The sequence below is a fragment of the Pygocentrus nattereri genome, chromosome 8, assembly GCF_015220715.1.
Source record: "Pygocentrus nattereri isolate fPygNat1 chromosome 8, fPygNat1.pri, whole genome shotgun sequence".
NCBI lineage: Eukaryota > Metazoa > Chordata > Actinopteri > Characiformes > Serrasalmidae > Pygocentrus > Pygocentrus nattereri.
The window spans coordinates 20,610,643-20,635,593 of record NC_051218.1 but is presented as its reverse complement, the minus strand read 5'-3'; the positions used below and the strand labels follow the sequence as shown (position 1 = coordinate 20,635,593).

General features: G+C 41.4%; 1 protein-coding gene and 1 long non-coding RNA gene across 2 annotated transcripts; both read left to right on the top strand.

Annotated features, from left to right (window-relative positions):
• Window positions 1–80: 80 nt before the first annotated feature.
• LOC108432899 lies at window positions 81–24,951 on the top strand. Its single transcript, XR_001858255.2, has 3 exons — window positions 81–215; window positions 4,051–4,114; window positions 24,835–24,951. It is a non-coding gene; the product is annotated as an uncharacterized LOC108432899 (long non-coding RNA).
• Window positions 9,399–11,460, top strand: sox3 (SRY-box transcription factor 3). Its single transcript, XM_017707029.2, has one exon. It carries the CDS (start codon window positions 9,650–9,652, stop codon window positions 10,622–10,624), a length of 975 nt encoding a protein of 324 aa, XP_017562518.1. The 5' UTR covers window positions 9,399–9,649; the 3' UTR covers window positions 10,625–11,460.

Here is a 24,951-nt window from a genome sequence, read left to right as displayed (position 1 = left end):
GCAGAGCAGGGAGGGCGCGGGATGGGCGATCACCGCCCGTCTTCCTGCCTGCCTGCCTTTCTCTCTCTCTCTTTCTCTCTCCTTCTCTCTCGGGCTCTGAGCCGCACAGCCAGCCAGAGGGTCTCGTGTGGGCTTCTTCAGCGCTGTTCCCGGGGTCTCCACAAGCCCCCCTGGAAGGATTGGAGAGAGGGATGGAGAGGGACAAGCATGAGGTGGTGAGTGTCTTTCTGGAAACTGCTGTTGGGAGGCTGAAGTGCTGAGGCAGCGATGAGAGCGGGGGTGGTGGGAGGGGGGGCAGGGTGGGCTCTGCATCACACACGCTAACTGTATGCACACTGGCACGGACTAGAGCTGAAACGACGAGTTAGAACATGAAGAAATGGAGCAGTTTTGCTTTGTAGGTCACTAATGAGGTTGTAGATTTATGGTCCATTATTGTATGTTGATGAGGCTCACTTTGCATATAACAATATGAGTTCAATCAATATATTGTTGTGTGTATTATGTCTTGGAAAACATTCAAAAACCTGATTTCAATTAATATGTTGTCACACTAAGATTTTGGGTTTATGATCGTGATTTCTAGAACCGTTTCATTTGGAGCCCATAAGAAAACTGTAGCCTAAGTCATGAAAAATGTAATGTAGGCAATTTGAAGCAAGCTGAAGAAACAAAAAACATGAAGCTGTGCATTCACCACATAATGTGCCCCTTTATATGTGTGTGTACAGTATGTGTGTGTCTATGGGGCCAGTGAGAGGAAGGGGAATGTCTTTGTCAGGCTGTCACTTAGAGGAGGCAGTAGCTGTCTCAGACGTGTCCTCTCCAGTGCAACAGCAACAGCTTGTATCTGCTATTGACATGTCAGTCTCCAGGGCTTTCAGCTGTCAAGCCCTCTAAACTCTTCTCACCCCTGCAGTGTGGGAGGGCCCTACAATCTGCAAAGAATGTTCAGCCAGCAGTCAGAGCATCCGAATCAAAGATAAAGCATTTACAGTTATGCATTTGTATCTTTGGAGACTGTGTTCAATGGAAAGGAGAATTCCACCACTATTTCCAAATTTCTGCAAAATTTTAATCATTAAGATTATTCTAAGATTATTACCATTCTAGAGAAACTTAGGATTGTTTATAGTGGTGGTGATAGGAACCAGCCATCTGAAGTGTTGAATGCCTGTAAAAGCTACCTCACAGAAAGGTGTTAAATGAAATGGTGATGAATATTTTGCTTGATGCCTGATACCTTATGCTTTATAAGGTTTTTACCCTAAAATGTATTTTACAGAGTCATAAGTAGTGTTGTATGACAAATAAAACTTTTATTTTGACTTCCAAAACTATTTTACCATGACCTACATTAAAACCCATTTGTACTTTCACTTGTCATATTGTATCGTAAATAAAACTGCTATATTTGGGGTGTAGACAATTCCACACTTGGTTCCTATCACTACCATTGTAAAGAGAATCTGAGCAGGCAAGTTTCTTTACAGTGCATCATTTCACATCAAACCAGCCTGAATGATTTATTTGCAAGCCAATTATTGAATCATGCAGAAATTGAAAAAAATTGGTGGAATTCCTGCTTTAATGGATACTGTGAGGCTCTGCATGCACATCTTCATGGACATTTATTAAGACTCTTGCATGTCCCACAGCACTTCTCTGCTTCTAACATTGATTCGAGGTTATTTATATATGTTTTTGGAGTTCTTTTGCTACTTATGTTGCTTTGAGTAATGGTTTTGATGGCCGTTTATGTACAGAAAGGTAACCCAAGCACTCTCAACCTTCTGGCCCTTTCCCTCTATGTCAGCTTTAACTGATATTTATGATTAATGCTATTTTTTAGAGGCAGGAGTAAGAGCAGAACTGTATATTTTGTGATGTCTTGTGCTGTTCCCCGCTACAAAGCAGTGTGACCACCCTGGAGGGTCCGGTGTAGGCGTTTTAGTCTCCTCTCTGTTACCTCTGACAAGGTGACCAGCAGCCTCCAGCCACACAATCCATTATCCTGTCAACAGCAGCAGGTTTTCACCACAGTTTGCAGGGCTCCCAGAACACTGGCCATAATGAATTCATCAGTAATCCCCACACTCATCTCATCACGCCCAAGGTAATTAATACATTTGGAGGGCGATGGCTAACTCTTAATTAAATTATGCCTCTTTTAATGAGACCTTTATGCAGACTAAATTTATGGCCAGTATCTCCATTATCAAGTGCTTGGCAGGCAACAGAGATTTGTCTTTTTCACCCCAAATCACTCCCAGATTAGACGTAATGGAGCCCATGATTAATATATCAATTTATACTTGTTTGTTTCTTTCTCCCAGATTTAATAAATTACCTTCCATAATTAGTTCAGCCAGCTTCTGCTGCTGCCAAGGCCTTGATTTCCACAATTAATGCCCAAAGTACTATCTTTAGATATTAATTTTAAAATAATTTACTGATAGCAACTTTGTGGCATTAATCATATTACAAAAATTAGGTGTATTTAATGAATTAAAGATATGCCTTGCAAAATTAATTGCACTTTTCCACAATATTATCTTTAACTAATGAGGGCTTGACAAAGCGACTGTTTCATTTTTAAAACGGGGCCCAGATTAGTGGGATCTCAATTATGTTTAAAACAAAAGCCAACTGCTTGCCCCAGCTTGGTGCAAAGCAAAATCAGACCACTCAGCACTCCCGGCTAAACAAAAAAAGGGGAAAGTTTCCATTGTTTTGGAGAAACTGTACTACATGGCAATGATTCAAAAGATACATGGGAAATAATGAGGTCTGTAATTAGCCTTGCAGACAGTAATGGCATTTAAAGTTCTGATCCATTTTTTTCGCAGGCCCAAGTTTGACTGACAAAAACTGGGGAAGAAGGTAGTTAGCTCTTTCTGTACATTCTTCTAAAAAAAAAGAAAAAGAAAAGAAAAACGCCCATAAATAGTGTCTGAAATTCAGAGGAAGTGCACTTCTTTAATGCTGCAGTGGCCTTTTGTACAGTCTGAATAGTATCAGCATTAGTTACGGCAAAGACAGCAGTGCAATACTGAGGTGCTCTTATCTGTACAGATCTTTCTGCATGAATGTGGCCTAATGATCTCGTGGGTGTAATCCTACCATGACCATCTCTTAATTCAAAGACAATGTGTTGTACCAAGAATTCAGTGGCCCAATCAAAAGTATATTTATAGTAATTTTCTGCTTAATTTAATCAGTGGTTTAATTGAAATTAGCTTTCAGTCTGTAAGAATAAATGTAGTTATGAGAACTATTTTCATTTAACGCATCATGGACCAAATGTGCTGGTATTAGTATTTTCCTCCTGAAAGTTGAAGATATTGTAGAAAAATGTCGCAAATAGAGATTGTGTATTCAGCCCATGTGCTGCATGTCTTAATGTGCCTGCACATTAGCTTCATGCTGCATTAGATCAGGGGTCCTATTTATCATTAGCTGTTCAAAGGCTTCTACAACTCTTGTAGGGCCTGCTCTCTTTCATTTACAGCTTTCTCTGTGTTTGACCTTCTGGATCTGCATGTTAACTGAGAAGCAGGAGAAGTGGTCTTGAAGCCTGCGCTGAGCTTGTTCACCCTCAGTGCTTCAGGAGCAGGCAGCTCTGGATGGTCATGCCTCATCTCCTCATCCTGCTCCTGGCGGGTTAGAGAGATTACAGCAGCGGCTGTGCCCGCAGCCGTTGCCCGACCCCCGTTAGCCTCTTACAGTAATGAGCAAGGATATGCACAGCCTGCTGAGAAAAAAGAGTTGTCAGGGTCAGGCACTCTTCATGCACAATTACAGTCGGAAGTGGTGTGGTGGGTCTTCCAGCCACTTGTTGTGAAGTGGCCAAGTGTGAACTGTAGTATGCAAACTTTTGGCAAAAGTGCAATTATTGCTCAACAGGAGTAAAACACCTGCATATTGACATGTTATGGCACGCATGCCCTCTACATCCAGAGCATGTCCACTCTCATGAATAACAGGCAAATGTTTAGCACTGCTAATCCATTTCTTTTTTTGTTTGTTTGTTTCTTTCTTTCTTTACAGGCAGTGATAACCATACAGACGAAGCTGCTCTTGACATGGACTCGCACAAATGCACAAAAAATGGGTGAGTTGGAGCTTTGGGGGTCTCAATGTCTTCATAAAAGATTTCAAATGAGTTATTGTGCAGTAAACAGGGCTCCAACAAGCTATATCAGCGCAGTAGCTATTAATGAGTGAACTGTCTCTATGAAGAGAATTAAAGGGGAAATTTCTTCCCCCTAATTTCTTCATAGTTTGGTTAGTTAAGATGTGAGCAAAGTCATTAAGAGTGGTTTGATGTAAAGTGCTCCTTACAAAGTGAGATGTCTGAAGAGTTTAAAAAAGCTTCTAAAAACAGAAACATATCGACCTAGTTATGCTATACTAGGCCATATTTTACCATTACTAGTTTTACACCAGAAAACCTGCAGGTTTATTGATTGTTTTATGTGGCATAGCAAATAAAATGACTACATTCGTGTCACAACCTCTGGTCCCCATGAACACTACTGTGAGACCTGAGTCTGTACATTTCTCTATAATTCACAACTTCATATCAAACCACTCTGAATGACTTTGTTTACAGCTCAGGGGTATAATTATATAGACATTTGGAAAAATAATTGGTGGAATTTTTTTTCCAAGTTTTCTAACTCACCTCAGCCTGACTCATATGGAAAAAGGTCTGAAGCATTCCAGTCAGCACTGACGGAGCTTGTCTCTGCTGTAATTTGATAACGTTATTAGAAATGCCCTCGCATTCAGGTGCAGTTCAAGTAGGCTACTACATTCTGCGGCTACAGAAATATTAGTAGGCGATTTGAAAGGACGCCCAAAGAAATCCAGATTAAAGAATTCGGCCGGAATGAATGCTAATGCGCACAATCATGTGCTTAAAACGTCTGTGAAACATTAAACGCAAACAAAAGGCCTATTTCAGAGTAAATTACGATGAGCGATGCATGTATTAGTTTAAAATTGCCACGATAACCCTCCGCGTCTGGCAATTCATTAGCATAATTTCAGATGTTATTTACTACTGTTTACGATTAGGATGTGACTCCTGACATCTTTCTCGAAGGATAATAGGAATGATTTTCCTGTCGTGTCGGCTGTGACTGAACGCGACTGATGCTCTTCTCTTTATTTTAAAGCACGATCTTATCATGCGAATGAATCAAGTCATGTTTAGAACGCTGTTACAGGCCAACGCCAGTGCCAGGTTTTTTATTCTGTTTTATTTTTTACACTTTATTTTATTTTTTACTGACACCTAACAAATGTTTTTGTTTAAACGAATTATGCGACAACAGACGAGTATTTCATTTTCCTCATATTTTAGCGGGAGGCATGATCATTATGGAGGAGAGACCAGGCTGGACTTGTGTCTTTTCTTTAGCGGAGCGCTGAATCTGATTGTACCTGTGTCTGAACGAGAGGGCACTGCAGCCTTTCAGTCCGGCACAATGAGAAGAGCTTCAGTCGCATCTTCATTTGCATGGCCAGTCCAAAAAAATCATGCAAATCCTAATGAGGCTGCCTCCATTGTGGCTGCAATTGAAAAACCATTCTTGGTTAATTACAGGGGCTCACAGGCCTTGTCCGCAGTCACTGAGCTAAAAAAAAAAAAAACAACAACAAAAAAAAACCACGTTATTACTTCTTAGGTTTGCAAGATTTTAAATAGACATTAGCGGCTCCTGCTCCTCTGGTATGCGCTAATTTTCCAAAAGTGGATTTAGGACTTCTGTGTAAAGTATTTCTTAGTATCTTCAATTACAGCTTATGTGGACTTTTTGACTTTTCGCACGTGATATTTTAACCCACAGAAGTTTCACATTTAATTTAGCAGAGTGGCTGTTTTGTCTTGGGCTTTGGCTGCAAAACCTCACGTTGCTGTATCAAAGCAGCCCACCTGCCCTAGAAGTGCCTTCATTAGTACAGCATGTGCAGTAATGTCGTTTGTAGTTTTGGACTCAGCCTTAAGCTAAGCTTACAGTTCTAGTTCCCTTTTTTATATACAGGCATTGCACTTTTACAAAAAGCTCCACTGTAGCACATCGTGTGTGTTTGACCTGCGCGTCATTTCTTTAACGCAGTAAATAGCCGCGTAATTCCTGACTCTCCTCCTCTTAGTGTGCTGTTTGCCATTGTTTAGTGAATGTCCAGGCTAATTTTATTCCTCTGATTTGTTTTATTAGCAAATGAATTGTGATTGACGGATTAAAGGAAAAAAATAGCGGACAATTTAGCAGAAGTGCTGGATTCATTTAGTGTTGTGAACATTTGTTAGCGATTTATGCAATTTAAAAAGCCATAAAATGAAGTTGTTAAAAAGATATTTCCCTAAGTTATACTCGTTTTATTTACCTACATTTAGTCTAATACATTTAGTCTAAAAAGGTCAAACAAATTAATATTTGATATCAGCTGTCATTCCTGGTCTGATGTGAATTCTGATAAGAGCCATTTCAGCCTGCTGCTTTTATCAGGCACATTATTGTGGGCCTATAATGGTGAGCAACATCGTTCTTATCTGGAGTAATCATTCAGGATCCACACAATGACCTAAAGATGGGCTATTTTTCTTGTGCAGCAAATGAGAATTCAGACAACTATTTTGATTCCACTTGAATGGGCCGCTAATTGAAAATTCCCTGCTTTGCCTCGACACCCGTGAGTGGCTTTCGGAAGCCCGCAGCTCAGTGATGCCGAACCCTCGCCGTCTTTGCTGGTGGTCCTCAGCCTTATAGCTTTGGTTAATTAGGAAATTTGGGAAAGAGAAGTCCTCATTACCGAGCCCCGGGGCAGCTCAGAGTTTTCCTTCTCCCGCTGGCTCCTCCATTTCCATAAGCAGATTACAAGAGGATCTGCTCCTGAAGCCAGTCGGACAGATCAGCGGCTTTGGTGAATGAGTTTGGGGACTCGGGAGAAGTTTACAGGACTGCTGGTCGGACTGAGCCGAACCTGCGCTCACACTGAGTCTGTCAGCGCGGCGCTCTTACAAACGACGGGTCCTGCAGAGAAAGCGTGCATATGAGGAAGATTTAACACCGCTGACAATGACGGCCATTCAGTCCATAATATAATAAATAGCCCTCACGAGGCCTTTTCCTGGCCGCAAACGCTTTATTTTGTGGTACTGCTTTACTTCATTTGATTTAACCTACACTGTTTTTATTTCAGCGAGAAATTTTTATTAGTCATTTCGGAGTTCATCCAGGTCGACCTTGCAATGTTAAAATCATATATAAATAATAATTAGTTATCACGCTCATTTTTGTCCTGCTGCTCTTCAGTGAGCGCTGCTGACGTAAATTCAGCCCTGGAGATGCTTTCATTCATTTATTTGTCATTTTTTATTAAAATCTGAAACATCTAGATTAAATATGAAATCAACTCGAATTCATATTAAGAGGATTATGCCCTTAAAAGGGGGCGCGGGTTTATGTAACGGTTATATAGAACAATGACAATCCGTAGAACCAACTGAACGTTTAAATGGTTCTTCTCCATGATGGAGTAACTGTTCTATGTGGCACCAAAAAGACTTCCATCATTGTTACGAGTCTAAGAACCCTTTTCGAAGCCGTGTAGAACTCTTTTTGCTAAAAGCGATGTCTTAAGCCAGATCGTCGCTCATATATGTAAAATTCTTTCTAAATCACAATATTTAGACGTCTTTTTATTTTAGGTTTTAGCCTGCTTACTGAATCCATCCATGCGCTTCGGAGCCACGTCTTCAACCCCGAATGAAAGGGGGATGAAAAAAGATCATGAAAGGCGAATTATTTATGGCAGAGAGGTGGAGCGCGTGCGTGGAGACCGGTTGACGTCTCGTGTAGAGTTTTGTAGAAACTTCTGAAGACTCGAGTACAGATAATTAGCGTGCAGTAGGCGCTAAGAGCCCGAGGTGAATATTCAAGAGTTTAATGGTTCACACTCCGAGGAGTGAAACGTGCTGTGCGCGCTGCACATGTATATATGTATGTATGCATGCCTGAGTGTGTTAACTGACGGCAGTGTCGATGGGCGCTCGTCATCATTTGCAGGTGTAAAAGTTAGCCCGAGGCGCGCGCGCGAGAGAGAGAGAGAGAGAGAGAGAGAGTGAGAGAGAGAGAGAGAGAGAGAGAGAGTGAGAGAGAGAGAAAGAGAGAGAGAGAGAGAGAATCCTAATTTGTAAAGCACAAGCTAATAAAGGCGCAGTAGAAGAGCCTCATCACTAATTCACTCGGGTTGCCCTGCTGGAGCACTGCAGAGTGTCTGTGAGGTCGTGATGATGATCACTGGTATTATTTTACTGACTCCCATCAGCCCCTAAGAACAGAGCGCCGATTCCGCCCACAAGGGGGCGATAATGCATCACTCTTCATCACTTCAGCCTGCTGTTCGGCGTGAAGTTAGAAGCTCTGATTCCCTTGGAGGAGCTCGCAACTGCACGAGCGATCGATCCTTTAACACAGAAATGTGAATTTCCGTTGTGCGTTAATTGCCACAGTATCCACTCACAAATTACACCAGTGTCACTGTTTAATATCGCGTGTAAAGTCGCGCGCGGAGTTAGTTCACCCCACCCCACACATTTCAAATTAGTCTGACAACGCGTAGTTTTTTGCTGATGTTGTGAACGAATCGGATTATTTGTTGTAAATGTGAATTGCGTTTGGGGCTTAGAGCGCGCAGCTGACTATGTTGTGAAATGTAAATTCAGAAATGTGGATGTATTAAGTGATCAGACTAGTATAAAATCATATTATCTTAATATTTTAAATCACATTTGAAAACGCAGTTACGCTTTCGAGACGTTTTATTTCTTTAAATGTGTTATTCAGTTAATTGAAAAAAAAAACATTAAGCGAACCCGCTCGCGCAGTTTACACTTAGTTTAGGGAAAATAATAAAACTACATTTAAGCAAATGCACACAGCAGCTCCGATTTAGTCTGTAGGACTCTTTGCTTGAAACATACTTGAACAGCTTTAATTTCACTCATTCAAATTCTTTTCAGTCTTTCTATTTGTAGTATTTTTACATCTGCTCCTCTTTACTGAAATGAGCGTGTGTGTCTGAATTTCAGCCAAAAGCAGGTTGTTTTAAAGTTCATGTGCCTGATGAAATGGTGTTAAAACAACAGCTTTAATAAAGGTGCCACTTATTTGCAGAGGAGGCAGCATCCCAAAACTATGTTCTTTGTAACTCTCTCTGAAAACCCCAACAAGCAGTGTGAGTGTGTGTGTGTGTGTGTATATGTGGGGAGTGCAGGGTGCGCTCTGATTGGTCCGCACCGCGGCTTATTGTCACGCTGTCAGTCCCAATCACATGGCCGGGCCTCTATTAACAGCTGAGCTCGGCCTACGAGTTTTGCAGAGTTTGTGTGGCAAGGCAGAGAGCCAGAGGGAAGGAAGAGCCTCAGCAGGGACTTTCGCTCAGACTGATGAGGTTTCAGGTCTTCAGCGCGTAACTTTTGCTTGATTTTTGCTCGCTGCTTTTGGCGGTTTTGCTTTAGAGTTTTCTAAAGCTACAGCTGCTTATTTGTTTTTCTTCTTTTTTGTTTTTTATTATTTCTCTACATTTTTCCCGCATGCGAGTGTCGTGTTAAAAGACAAAACCAGTTGTCCAAATGTATAACATGATGGAAACCGAGATTAAAACCCCTCTGCCGCCGCAGACCAACACGGGCTCGGCGGCAGGCGGGAAGAGCGGCGCTGGGGGCGGCGGAGGTGGAGCCGCGGACCAGGAGCGCGTGAAACGGCCCATGAACGCCTTCATGGTGTGGTCGCGCGGCCAGCGGCGGAAGATGGCCCAGGAGAACCCCAAGATGCACAACTCGGAGATCAGCAAGCGCCTGGGCGCCGATTGGAAGCTGCTGACCGACGCCGAGAAGCGGCCGTTCATCGACGAGGCCAAGCGGCTGCGGGCTATGCACATGAAGGAGCACCCGGATTACAAGTACCGGCCGCGGAGGAAGACCAAGACGCTGCTGAAGAAGGACAAGTACGCGCTGCCGGGCGCGCTCCTGGCACCTGGCGCGGGCGCTGTGATGGGCGGCGCAGGCGGAGGAGGGGGCGTCGGGAGCGCGGCGGCAGCGGCGGCGGCGGCCGCGGCGCAGCGCATGGACGGCTATGCGCACGTGAACGGCTGGGCGAACGGCGCGTACTCGCTGATGCAGGAGCAGCTGGCGTATCCGCAGCACCACGGCATGGGCGCGCCGCAGCTGCAGGCGCCCATGCACCGCTACGACGTGACGGGCCTGCAGTACCCCATGATGTCGTCGGCGCAGACGTACATGAGCGCGGCGCCCACGTACAGCAGCGTGGCGCCCGCGTACGCGCAGCAGAGCGCGGGCGCCGTGGGCCTGGGCAGCGTGGGCTCCGCGTGCAAGACGGAACCCAGCTCACCGCCGCCAGCCGTCGCGTCGCACTCGCAGCGCGCGTGCCTCGGCGACCTGAGGGACATGATAAGCATGTACCTGCCGCCCGGGGGGGACAGCGCCGAGCACGCGGGCCTGCAGGGCAGCCGTCTGCACAGCGTGCACCCGCACTACCAGAGCGCGGGCACGGGCGTGAACGGGACACTACCGCTGACCCACATCTGAAAGACTCTGTGAAATGAGGACGGGGGGTGTTTGGGTTGGAATGGGACGAAATGGGGTGGGACTGGGGGGGGTAAAAAAGGACTAAGTACTTCGGATACTTGAACATTTATGATTTGCAAAAAAAGAAAGAAAAAGAAAAAAAATCGAAGTTCCGTTTTGTTATTAAAAAAGTGAAAATGAAATTATTTTTAATCTCACCGAGTTGTCAACTTTGAAATAATTTTATGACGACATATCATGGACTGAACGCTGAAGTTATTTTTTTTTTAATGTTGCCCTCATATAATAATGATGATGAACAAAGCTAACGCAATCAACTTCTGTACAGAAGAATTGGACTTTAGAAATGCCATCAGATTTTCTGTCTATGAAAAAAAGGCACGTGGCTTCGTCAAGAGGCTGTTGTATTCCAGAGAAAAAGAAGAAAAAAATAAAGGAATGAACCCACTGGAGGGAGAGTACGTTCACTCATGTAATGTTTACACTTCGTTTGTAGAATGTCAGTTTTGTTGGCTGTGTCCAAATCTGTGTAGTCTCTCTCTTTTGCTCTTCGTTTGTGCGCTTTGTTGAAATGAAAGACTGTGCTGGTCGCAAGCGCAAAAGTTTGTTTTATTTATAGTACGTTGTTCTTTTTTAAAGCTTGTGAACCTTACGTCTCGTTTAAAACTGTTCCCGTTTGTTCTGTTTGTTTCGTTGTGAATCTTTCTTTCTGTGATGTTTGGACAGTATCAGGTTAACCCGTTTTGTGGAACGGAGAGTTTTATTTAAACCGACGTTTCTACTTATTTTAAGACCATCCTCTATTCTCAAATGCCGAATAAATTTGTACAAAAGAACACTCATGACTAGACATTTCTTTTCCGCAGGGACCCGGCCGTCGACACGTTTGCTGTTTATCTCAGGAAAAGCGCTTCTTAAAGCACTGAAACGTATCGACTTGTTGCGATGTGTGAAATGAAGGGAGTTAAGTCTGAATTCAGTCGTTGCTGACTCTGCCAGCTGTGAGTGAGTTTAAAACAGGCTCAAACTTCACCTGAGCTCACTAAAGTGTGGAAAAAACACTTTTCACTCACCTGCTTCACTTAAACCCCTGTAACTCAGAGCTGGTCGAATTACTTCTTAAATGAGCTTAATTCTTTGTAAATGCTAATGAGTTTGTCTGAATGGTACTAATATGGTATTTGTTCCTCTCTTTCAGTGAATAAGCCACCTTTACATAGAACTGAGTCTGTGCTGTTGAACCTTTCAGGTGTAATTAGGTGATAAAAAAGACTGTGTACTTTCTTCTATGTATCTAAAGCCCTGTTGGTTCTCACTTGTTGATTTTGCTAAGTAAAATACAAACAAGTAAGAAATTATTGGAATGTCTCTGAGGTAAGCGAAAATAATCTTTCAGAAATGGAAGAGGCAGCGCAAACTGTAAAAGCTCCAGTGGTATTTCTTGTTGTAAGTGGGTCCACTCTTCTTCAGTTACCTTCATTAATATGTGTGGTAAGTCAACACAACCCACACTTAGCTTATTACTAGTCTACATATGATTTCCATTTGCGCACAGTATGTCCGTCTATGAAAGTGTTTTAAATAGTCACTGAATTTGTCCTGAGGAGATTTATTACAGAGTTGACTGTAGACTTACTTTATTTTAGTGTGGATTTCCCTGCTAGTATTCAGTGTTTATGGGGACTAGCGGACAAGCGTTCCTCACATCGTCGTGTATACATTTTACTGAATTTCATTAGTTTGACAAAAGTTTGTCACAATTTTCTTTTCTGCTGCTCTCCCATCATTAGATTGGACCCAGGTGAAATCGGAGACTAAATGCAAGCCCGATTTGTCATTTTCACAGCATAAATTGTTCTTCATTTGATTTAGATTACAGTCCTTCAACAGCTTAAGTGCCCTCTACCATACTGTAAAAGTGATTTGTTGGTTCAACTTACTGGCCTCTAAATTTGAAGATCTTTAACCTTCTGATCTATAATAAGCACTGTGTTACATTCAGTCAACTTATTATTTGAAGTTACATGGGAAGAGAATCAGGTCAACATACTTTTTCAGCAAAATCCATTTTTTGTAATAGTGTAGGCCACTGATTCAAGGGGTCTGCCCAAACCTGGAGTATCTTTCAGATACTTCCCTGGAAGGCGGTCAGTTTGGCAAATCAAAGTGACAGCTCGTTGGCTACTGTGCAGTAGCACAATAGTGCTGCTGCACCTGACACCTTCACAGCAGGGTGCTGGGACAGGCCACAAGACCTCCTGCTGCAGGGCGCCCTGGGCTCCATTCCCCTGGGCCACAGAGAGGGTCCGAGCAGAGGCTGCCCGCCTTCCCACACTCACTGCTGGGTTTGATCTCTGGGCTCAGCTCGGCGCTGGGATTAGCCCGCTGCACCTCTATGGCACGGCAGAAGATTAGATGGACCTCCCTGCATTCACTAGCTGGGTCTTAAGTCACTCTAGCGCGGCAGCGGCCGCCTGTCAGCTAATCACACTCTCCAGCTCATTTTTTTGCAATTAAGCAGCTTTGGCTGCACCGCTGGGCTCAGTCTGAATCTGTGTGCAGTGCTGAGCACAGAGAATAGTGCTTATGGGACATCTGTCTTGACGTGCTCTCAGTCCAGAACTTTCGGTATTTCATCTCTTGGCCACCTTCAGGTGGACAGGCACCTGATGCGTTAAGGGTTTTGAGAAAAGGGAACATAGTGGTGCTGTACATTTGTAAAGCTGATGGTGTTGGAGTGATACGATAGAAGAATCGCATTTGGTGTCCTAAAGAGCCTTTTTAAAAATAGATATGTAAGTGTGAAGAACCTTTTAAAGAACCTATATTTAATCATTTAAACTTTCTAAATCAGTTCAAGGGTTTATTAGAACTCTATGTGCACGCAAAGAACCTTTTAGTAACCTTTATTTCCAAGTCAGTAGGGGTAAAATGACTAACCGTGAAAAAGAAAATGGTAAAAGAATGGTTGTTTATTAGTAAAAATCTACTGGTTACTTCTTAAAGAAGTGCCATGTTTATCTTGCTGTAGTAACATGTTTTTTCAAACATTGTTGAGGTTAATTGTAAGGTAATTATCAGTATATGAACACCTTCAGCTTGATGTGAATGTGTTGGAATGTTGATACACTGCCTATTAAAATAAATGCGAAGTACAAGTAAAGTCATGCAAAAGTTTGGGCACCCCCGCTCAATTTCTATGAATGTTTTGTTGAATTTTTGAGTAAAAATAAGTGAACACATCCTCCATAGAGAACACACTTCACACATTTTAGTGCACAATTACTGTTTCTTTGCTAAAATTAACAGATTGGGGTGAAAAAAGTAAAACATTGAATGTGGTCTGTGCAAATGATATGCCACATTTTATATTGTATGTGTTATTTTTTGTTCAATATGATAAATTCAATAAATTTCACAAAGTTGCTGGAAAACGTCACATTTAAGTTTGCTGCCTGTAGTGGATGTTAACTCATTTTCAGTTATACAATTTCCAAAGCACAAGAAAATGTAAACTTTTGAGCATAACAGTAAACAGATGATTTGTATTAAGCAAATTTTTCTTGCCTATTAAAAAAAAGTAGGAATGAAAATTCCATTTTATTCTTAAAAATAAGTTGAAAGACAACAAAGTGTCCCCTTTTGACAGGAGCTCTGAGAGATTTTTGAGGATCACTTATGAATAGCAGTTAATTTTTGCCACACATTTATGTCTTCAATAGTGTAATTCATTGGCACAGATTAGTGGTAAATCTTAGGAGCAGTGAATGAGTTTATTTAATCTTGAATTTTGCTGCGGCAGCTGAAGCAGAGTGGCCGGTATCCCATGGGCCTCTCTCTGGGCATGGAAACGGTTTGGCAAGGCAAGAGCCACCCTAAACCCCAAGAGAGGGGCCCACTGATCAATCTCTCTCTCGCGCTCCGCACTGTCATGTGAAGCACTGCTGTGCCCACTCAGCAAGTGCAGGCATATCCTCACTTCCATCTGTCTATGACCTCACTGGGGCTGTTTGTTTAACCCCCCTCTCCAAACCAGCCTATTTGCAGCCCACTGCAATCGCGCACAGTTTACATTGCACTCAGTGCGCAGGAGCGTAGTGTTTCCTCAGGTTCATGTAGTCATTGCCTATCTTTATCTTTTAATGAATTACTGAGATGTTACATCCACTTTGTCATTGCTTCTAATTGGTAAGATATAAGCACATCCTATTTGGTCTAAAATATGTAGCAACGGATTGTTTGATAACAAAGCTAAGTGAGGGCAATAATAATGCCTGTATTAGGTTTGCCAAGCCTGTCATACAAGCCATACTGGGGGAACGCCTTGCTTAAAATCGTAGTTTTGTTTATCTGCCATTTGAATTCCTTACGTCCTACACTTAGAGTAGAACTCATCAGTCAACCAAGTTGATGTGTGTAAATAAGTGACTGTCTGAACTGGTTCTGTGGTATTCTGAGGGTGCCAGACGGTGCTTGCGGCTGCGTGGTGCGCTGTGGTTAGAGTATTGATCAGCATGGCTTTATGGCGGTGAAGGCTGGCTCCGGGCAGTGCTGTCAGGCCTGTCCACTGGATTGAGGCTGCCGTTGGCCACGGGACTGACAGGCGAGTGGAGTGGAGTTGAGAGGAGGGGGTGGAAGAGTTGGAGGGGTGGGTTAATCCCCCCTGAACTGGGGCAGATGTTGTTAACGAGCCCCTCTCAGATCAGCTCGCGCCGTGGGAAAATGGCATCCAATCCTCATGGGGTCAGGGCTTTGAGCTGACCCTCAGCGACTCATCCCACCTTAGAGAGCCGGCCATTCTCTTGCACTTTATTTAGGTGGAGGTCACACATCTTAGACCTATGGGCATTATCCTGTATTCTTATTAGCTGTTCACGGACTGTTCTGTATTACTTCCATCTTTCACTAATTAGAAAATCATTCAGCTCCTACCTGATTACAGTCTGTGACAACTGTTTTTGGCACTGTCCAGAAGCATTGCTATAATTCTACTGTCATGCAGAGTTCTGGCTGTGGCCTCAAGACCGAAAGATAGCAACCTCTGGGACGTGAATATCTGCCACGTATATTTCAGTTTATAACACAATTTGATAGTTAGTGTTAATCTGAGGCCCAGCATGGATTTGTGTATGTGTGTGCTGTCTTGCTTGTCCTGTCGCTCTGATGTTAATAATAGCCGTTAGTTCTCGGTAGTGTATCTCAACCACAAAGAATGCTGGGAGTGACAGGTATAAAGGTCAGTTGCTGCTCCATGTTGGTGTCAGCCCTCGAGTCCAGGTGCAAAAGACTTGCGCTAATGTTAGCAAACAGTCCTAGAGTACTAATGAATGGAAGTGCATGAACTCAGAGTCTAATAAAGAGAAAGATTTAAACTAATATTAGGCTTTTTCAAGGACAAAATGTCTCAGATGTGAGTCAGATCACTAAATTGTGTATTTGAAGGCCCAAAAATGTTGCATCTAGTGTGATTGTGAAGAAGTGTAGCGATTATTTTGATCATTAGTATTTTATTTAGCAAAGAAAGATAAATTGGTGTCTATATAAGGTCTTTTTTGAAGGCCTTTTTGGAGGCCACAGCACAATGGTCATATTTTAATTATACTACACAGTTCAATGCAGAGAGAACCTCATTAGATATCCTTCCTCTATCCTTTCATGAATCATCATCTGAAAACTACAAGCAACAGCTCTATGGCAACCTTTAATGGCAAAACCCAAGCTATAACTCAAACCATGCAAACAAATTTATTGCCTTCCCACAACATTGACTATGATGATTCTGGTCCATTAAAGTATCTATAATTGTTTGTGTAACGCAGTAAGTTTACTTTTGAACTCTTTGTGTAGGTAACTGGCAGTATTAGGCAGTAATAAGCACAAGGACATTAGTGTTATGGATTAAAACATGAGTGAATGAATACATGTGGAGAGAGCAGGACAAGATGTTTCCCCTCAGGAATTCTGTCTTTCTATCTTTTTCTTTAATCTGAAATTACCCTGCCTATGTAATTTTCTGAATACTCTTGGGAGGAGTAGCTAAGTACCTTTTTGATGTAGGCTAGAAACAGGTTTCAGGGTCCCTGTAGCCCGGAGTAATAGTGAAGAATTTATTGTCATATGGAGTACGGTGGAGAGAGAACTACACCAGGTGTAACTGGCATGGCTTTAGGACTGTTCTGATGCAGAGTACACTGAAGCATGCAAACCATGTATGTCCATCTATACATCTCTTACGCACTATATACTATGTTGGGGTTGAACCATCTTGGAACATGACCCCTAAACAATGGAGAAACTGAATGTTTTAGGAACTGCTGTGAGGCACATGTGTCCAGTGACAGTGAAATACATATGAGACTGTAAAAAGACAATGCAGGCGGTACAGAGGTTAGGGGGATGGGGGCGAGACAGGGGGAGATTACGCCTCTCATCTAGGCCACAAATATTGATTGGTGTTGGTCATGGCCATTGAGAAGAAACAGAGATTGACAGATGAACAAAGCCCATTTCACGTCTTACCCCGTATGACGGCTCCTGATCATATCTATATTGTCAGGATTGTGGAGAATGTATAGGTACATTAAGTCTCATTCACCAAACATCTTGAATTCCAAGCTTTGGTTCTCTGAGTTGGAGCCCACCAGCCAGTTCTGCTGTCTCCAAAACATAGATCTTGCTCACAAATAGCAGAGCTACGATCTTCATATGACTGTCGTATTAATAAGAGTTTTCACTTGGGCTCGGTTTATGCTGTTTGTTTGCTCTGTTCATGGACTGTGCATAGCTAACGTTCCTTCATTCACTAGTTGCACTGCCTATTGACTAATTCTTTAGGGGTTTGGTAAATGTGTATGTTGGAGGATTAGTGATACTCAAATGTGTTCATAGCTGCTCAGAATTGAATACTGCCATGTATTATTCAGATGTTCACTTTCACTATGGGTGCAAAGCCATGATTGAATTTACATTCCAGCATCACAGCATACAACTCAGGTCATTCTTGTACTATGGGTGACTTTGCTGAGGAAGACAAATTGTGTAGACTCGTTCGGTTTTAGAACCACAAGACAAACAAGATATGGCTCTGATGGTGGACCACAGACCAGTTTTGTGGCCTCTACAAACATATCCTAAGAAAACTTTTATAGTCCTGCTGCATTTGCTACTGGAGTAACAGTGCAGTGTATAGTGCTGTAGAACATAGTGTAGTGTAAGACACCCATATTGTTTTGTCTTTTTACATCCCTATTTCATTCCAAAAAGTAGGTAGGAAGTCCGACTTAAGAAAAGAATGATGAGTTGATCTTTTATGTCGAAGTTGTAGCCTTGTCATTGTGTCTGTGATCTGACAGGGTTTGACAGGTTATTCAAATTCATAAACAAGTGTCCGTGATAATGAGACTAAATGTAATACCCTCCTGTAATACCCAAATATTAGTCCACCAAAAAAAAACAATGTATAAATATTTTCAAATGTACAATATCCTTAATCTCTTAGACAAGGTCCCTCACTTCTATAGCTTGAGAATAATTCAGCCAGGCTTCATTGTTTTTTACATAATTACTGAATAACAATACATGGGATGTAATAAAAGTAGCAGAGTAAAGTAACACTCTGTTTATCTTAAATGAGTTTTAAAGGTACATTGCGTTTATTTCCCATAAAAAAGGAGCATATTTGTACCTTTTCATAGTTTAATTAGTTATAGTAAAAAAAAATAAATACAAAGCCTGGAGTCAAAGCAGGGTGTATGCAGTCAGCACTGCTTAAAAAAATATAACAGCAGCAAAATATACCACAATTATGTTCCCTAACTAAAGGTATTGAAGATGTTTGTACCCTGAAAGGTAGTTGTTTTTGCCTATATCAGCACAAGAAGCCTCTTGTAGAGAAGAACAGGATGTAAAATGGGAATTCCACCAATTTTTCTAAATTTCTTTGTAATTCCATCATTGAGATGTCAACAAGGTAATTCAGAGTGGTTTGATGGAAGGGAATTCTGATTTCTTTAGGAAGGGGGTGATAGCAACCAGGAATCACAATTTTTACCGCACAAATATACCCATTTTATTTCCTTGCCAATACAACCAGTGATGATGGTAAAATAATACTAAATCTGAAATAACATTGCAGACCACTGTGTATTTACCTCTCCATTTAAAAAATCTTCTCAATGCTGCCATAAAACAATGTGTCAGACATCAGGCAGTGTATTCATAACCCGTTTATGAAATAACCTTCTGTGAGGGAGCTTTTAGAGGCATTGAACTCTTCAGAGGTCTGGTTCCTGTTAGCACCACTATGGACAGTTCTGACTTGGTTAGTTACTCTAGAACAGAGCATTCACATCAAAACACTCTGAAAGACTTTGTCTTTATTCTTTATATATGCAGAAATTTTGAAAAATCAGCAAATTGAGCAAGTTTTCAGAAGGTTCGGCTTCTGCTACCAAACCGTTGTGAGGAAAATGAAAAATGGAATGCTCCTAGCAACCTCATTAGTCCCCAAAAGAATATCCAAGAAATTTAAACATCAAAAATTCTGATTTCAAAACCCACCATAGCAGGTGATCAAGTGTCGTTAACTGTTATGATTATTCTGTTTCAGGTTTATTCCATCCAATAAATACAAAGAGATAATAAAATAGACAATGTAATAAGCAACTTAGTCTGGAACAACAGAACGTGAGTGTTTTAAGGTCTTCCTCTGTCTTTCGTGTCTGCCTTTTATCTCATCAAGTGCACTATGGGGCTTTGCAGGTTTTGCCTTGAGGCGCTGCTTGTCAAAATGGCATTAAGGGCGTTTTAAAGCTCAGTAAAGCTCAATTTTAAAGGGCTGACAAAATAATATTTTCCCATGTCACTTGTTTGTTCTGTTGTACTTGGTTAATGTTGGTCACATGGCTGGTCATGTGCCTTGTTATAGGAATAGGAAGTTGTTTCTTGTCATCATGTTAGGAATTAATCTCTACTTCCATCAAGTGTTCTAATTGCTAATTTTATATTGTGCCAAGTCCTAAATAGAAAAGTCAATTTCTTTATAAAGTGTCAAAGTTGACATTGCACCTACTAAATAAGTCCTGCGTATTCTGCAAAAGAACCTTCACACTAAATTGTCAGGTACCCATAAAAATGAAGCTGCTCTCAAGAGTAATTTACTGATAATGTTGTGTTACAATAATCAGTGTCAATTTATTTGAAGACTGCCTACATAGGGATTTCATGACATATGCGCTGAATGACATTTTTAAAAGTCAATACTTGAGTATTTAGTACAGCTTATGATGGTATGTGCAAGATTATGTAAATGAAGTAGTATTGACATTTGGTACCTTAAGTGACGTTTGTAGCACTCTTTGAATCACCATTGTGAAGCATCATTGTTATAAGGGAATGGAACTTTTAAGACATCATTCTACATCATTTCACAGATTTTGCTTTGTACTTTAAAATATATAGAACTAATGTATTTTTTATGGTGAAATAGGGCATAAGAGCTTTGCCTTATGAGTTTCATTACCTGAGAATGATGCTTTGTGACAAATATCAATCACTTTAGTGTAATGTCAAAGTGTCATTTACATCATAAAACCTTATGTCTTCTTGCAAATTCTGACCAAAGCTGTTCATAAACGTTCATTTATAGCTTTTTAATTATGTGCTTCAGTGCTTATGTGTGTGTTATGATGTACTTAAGTAGGTAGGCTTTAAATAAAGTGTTTAACAAAAATGAAACTACTGCTCACTATACACAAACAAAAAAGGCCAACGTTTTGCTTGGTGCCAACTTTTGGTCGCTTCTCATGGCACACTTTTCGGCAGTGATTAGATGTTTTGTAACAGGTATCACCAGTTTGATGGCAGCTTCACTTTTGCACTTTTATGGTATTAGTGCCTGGTGATTTGGTGTGCGGGTTCCTTTGGGTTTGAAAATCTATTTATTTGTCATTAAATAAACACACTCTTGGTTTTGGAGGTGTAAAGGAACTTATTCCATCTTGTTCAAATGAGTTTGTTTATCGTTCTGTTCTTTAGACATATGAGCTTTTCACCTCAAATTTACGCCCAAAAACTTGAGGGAACTTTGCGCTCACCCCCCTCTTGTCCCTACACCCCTGGCAAATATCACACCTCAGATGCATAAACATGCCTGAGCTCCACACATCAACCCACCCAGGGGGCCTGGCCGTCTATAGAGCCGCACTGTGACACCAATCAGGGACGATGGCGGCCTCCTTTGTCATGCTAACGGGAATCGCCTCTTCTCTTATTCAAATGCTCCCCTTCTCTTTCTCCTTTCCCCTCACTCTCCATCCCTTCATCCCCTCTCACTCTTCCTCCCTCCTCAAGGCCAAGTAAATCCATACTGAGAGAGAGAGTGAGAGAAGGAAGGGAAAGAGAGAGAAAGAGAGAAACAGAGCCCCCTGTCCTCTGAGCCACTGATCGGTGGGCCCCTCGCTTGGGGGTCAGCGTGGCTCTCGCCTTGCCGGGCTGTTTCCATGCCCCGCCGAGGCCATTTCATATTCAAATGCTCCAATCAGGCCTGTGACCTGCGGGGGGCTTTTTTACAGCCCAGGCCCTGGGTCAGCGGGTCAAGATGGTGATTTAATAGCCGAGGCGATGGGAGAAAAAAGAGCGAAAGAAGTGATTTAGGGCCTGAATGAGTCATAAAAAAGCATTTCTCCTAAGTTGTCATGTAAATGGGAGCAGGCTCTCTCAGTTTGAGGCTTTTCCTTTTTTTACCGTTTATGTCTTTTCTTCTTTTTCAACCTGACTTAGCACTTGTTGTGCTCACTCTTGACTTGGGTTTGCCATGGATGCTACATGGGCTATGAGGTGTTGCATAAGACGTAATGCTGCCTTCTAGCCATATGGTGCCATCTGGTCTGATGGGCTGATTTCTCTTGAGCATCTTGTTATTCTTGTCCATACAGGTGTGTTAACAGCAGATTACATAGAATAGGTGTGCATGTGTAGGTTGAGTGACATGGAAATTTCTCCTCAAACCACCTCTTATCATGCAACCTCTAAATGGTGGGTAAAGTTTAACAAGTTCTCTCTCTCTCTCTCTCTCTCTCTCTCACACACACACACACACACACACACACACACACACACACACACACACACACACACACACACACACACACACACACACACACACACACACACACACACACAGCGCCTGACTTTGATGATCCTTTATAACAGGGTCACAATTCTTTATGTTCCTGGCTTACATGTGACAACTTGTTAATGTCTACATTAATGTTTTTGGGGATGTTCAACAGTAATTTCTTGGATCAGGAAGCACATTTTCGAATCCTTTCTCCAGGTTGTTCTAGCACCAAAAAGCATTCCATTACAAGTCAATTAACTGTTTTTGGTATTATATAGAAGCCTTTTTGCTCAGATTGTGCTTTAGAATTCTACACCCTGAGCAAAAAGGATTACATATATTATAATAAAAAGATTGTATGGCTTGTAACAATGTAACAGTGGTATAACACTTTTTAAGCTGTATAGAACTTATTTAAATGGTTCTTTAATGTCTCATGGTTCTTTATATAACCATCACATTTGCTAAAGAAGTACAGCAACTGCTTTTTAAGGGTGATAAAAAATATAAAAGTGTCAGAAGGAGTTATATGCTATAGAAAAACCACTTTTGATGGATGAATCTTTAAAGAATCACTGAAGAATCTTTTTAAAGGTTAAAGAATCTCAGTGTTAAGGTTCTAGATAAAGGTCTTAGATAAAGGTCTTATATAAACCTTATGTCCAAGCAAAGAACAATTTAAGATTCATTATTTTAAAAAATGTAACAGGTGTTGTAATTGAAATTACCTCTTTATTCATTAACCAAGTTTGAAATGCATTTACATAAATTTTTATGGACACTCAACTATTCTCTGGCTCTGATTCTGCTTGGGTATTTAGCCTCTCTTGACAGGTAGTCATTAATATTTCAGCTTAAGTCTGTTGAGATGTAAAAGAGGGCTTTGGTTGGGAGTATTTTGCTGCTTATGGAGGGAAGCGCACTAGGACTAACTCCAGTGACTGACATTAGAGGTCAAAGTTTGAGATTTAAGGCAGCTAAGGGATTTGTATGGGGCCCAGCAGCTTACTCCTCTTTACATTGATTCTGTGAAGTTTTGGAACCTTGGGAGCTTGAGTGTGTGTGTCTTATATATGTGTGTGTTCACGTGTACAGGTGTGTGTGTGGGGCTTTTTTTTTGAACCATTAGTATTGCCTTCAATGAGCAGATCTGCATCAGTGGCTCAGTGTGGTGGTGTCTTAGCCTCTGGTCATTACTGCTCCTCCACTGGCTCTGGAGAAAAAACCCCAGCAGCTCAGCCCACCGGCACACCAATACCCCCAGCCCTGTGTGCAGTGAGACATAGATGGCTTGCTTGGTAGCACCAGGCAAAACCACTCTGCATTTACTTTCTCGTGTGCAAGAAATTGATATAACTTCTTTAAACTTCGAAAAGCTTCACACTTACAGCATCCATTGAAACTTTAGGTATCCAAAAGTGTTTTTCTATGGCAGGGGTGTCCAATCCTGGTCCTGGAGATCTACCACCCTGCAAACGTTGGCTCTACAAAAAAGGAAAAACACCTGGTCCAGGTAACGAAGGCCTTCAGGGGTATCTGAATGTTAGAGCCAGATGTGTAGATCTCTAGAAACTATGATGTTAGATCTGCAGGGCCAGGATTGAGAACCCATCTTCTATGGCATCACTCAAAAGAACCTTTTTTTTTGCCACCATTAAATAGGACATTGAATATTTACATACAAGTCTCCTCTACTTTTGACTACTTTTTACGTTTGGCTTACAAGCTGACATGAAACTATTTTTTGCTGAAAAGTCCAAATGAGTCTACTCTGTTGGATTGAATAGAAATGTGAGGTATATCTAAGTTTACACCATGAATAATATTAAATTTATCTCCATAGTTCATGCCCACAGTTCTTCTCTGCTCCTTTTCTTTGGACTCCCAACATGCACTAATGGGGCTGTGAGTACTTGCTGTCATATGTAACATAATTAACCTCATAAACCTTAAGAGCTTGTTTGCAAGTCCACATTGTAGCTCCTCTCATAACTACATATAGGACTTTCGTATTAGTTCCATAGAAGTTGGAAAACATTGTTTAGTAATAACAAAATAAAATAAATAATTTTAAAGTATAATAAGCATGCATTTTATCTTTTGATTTTATTAAGCTTAGGGATTTAGAGAAGAATGTAATAAATCCTTGGCAGGCTGATAAGGGGTTAAAGAGATTTGTTGGTTATAAGTGCTGATGAGAATGCTTTTCCAGGAACTACATGCAATCACAAAATGGTTGCATCTCCAAAAATGGTAACTCTATAGGAGTAGGAAAAATGATCTTATATTCATGGTCTGTTAATTTAAAAATATTTTATTGCATGTCATTTTGCAGCACTTCTATTAGGCCATTATGAAATGTGCAAAGTACAGCTGGTGGTTTGAAATGGAGTTAGGAAGTTTTGATATGACAGTGACGGTATGTTTATTTAAGGTCATATACAATAACAATAATAGGTGCAGTGTTGTCTGAATGTCTTTAATGAAGTTTGACAGAGCTCAGGGGATTTGTCCAGCTGGTCCTCGAGGTCCTCTCAAGAGTCATAACCCTTTGTGTTTGGCCCCTCTAATCCATTCAAAGTCATAATAAGAGCACAAAGTCAATGAATAGCCATGCAGAAAGAGTGATTGCTTTACAATGACTTTAAGATGGTAGTTTTCATGTCTACCTCTTTATTACTACCACTGTAACATATTCCTAAAGAAAAAAAGCAACACTTTTCAAAGAAATGTGCCAGAAAAGGTACTTTGTACAATGCCATAGAAGAACTGCTTATACTTCCATGAAGAACCTTTCTAAAATGTCTCAAAGTATGACATTAATAGATAGCATGCTCTTATGTAATGTCCCAGTATAATTTCAGTGTAAGAACAACTACTTTAAGGTAGGAATGCTTTCAGCTCCTGTCAGAATGCACCCCTCTCGCTAACTCGATGTAATGCTATGTTCTGTCACATGGTGCTTTCTGCAGCATTGCATGCCAGACCTCCCACACTATAATACTGAGCAGTCTTCTCATGGTGAAGCTTGTTCTGAAAAGCCTATAAACTATGAGAAAATGGCTCTAAATGGCCTTAATTCTGTCATTAGGTGAGAGAGAATAACGCAGGGATTGGCCGGTCGGTCTGTTCCATATTCAGTAGCTCCGGATGAGGCGGGGGGCCTGCTGGGAAAATGGTGTCGTAATCAGGAGCCCACCGCTCTGCC

What these genes read in the sequence shown, in the direction of transcription:
- sox3 (XM_017707029.2), top strand. Translation starts at nt 9,650, where the DNA reads ATGTATAACATGATGGAAACCGAGATTAAAACCCCTCTGCCGCCGCAG.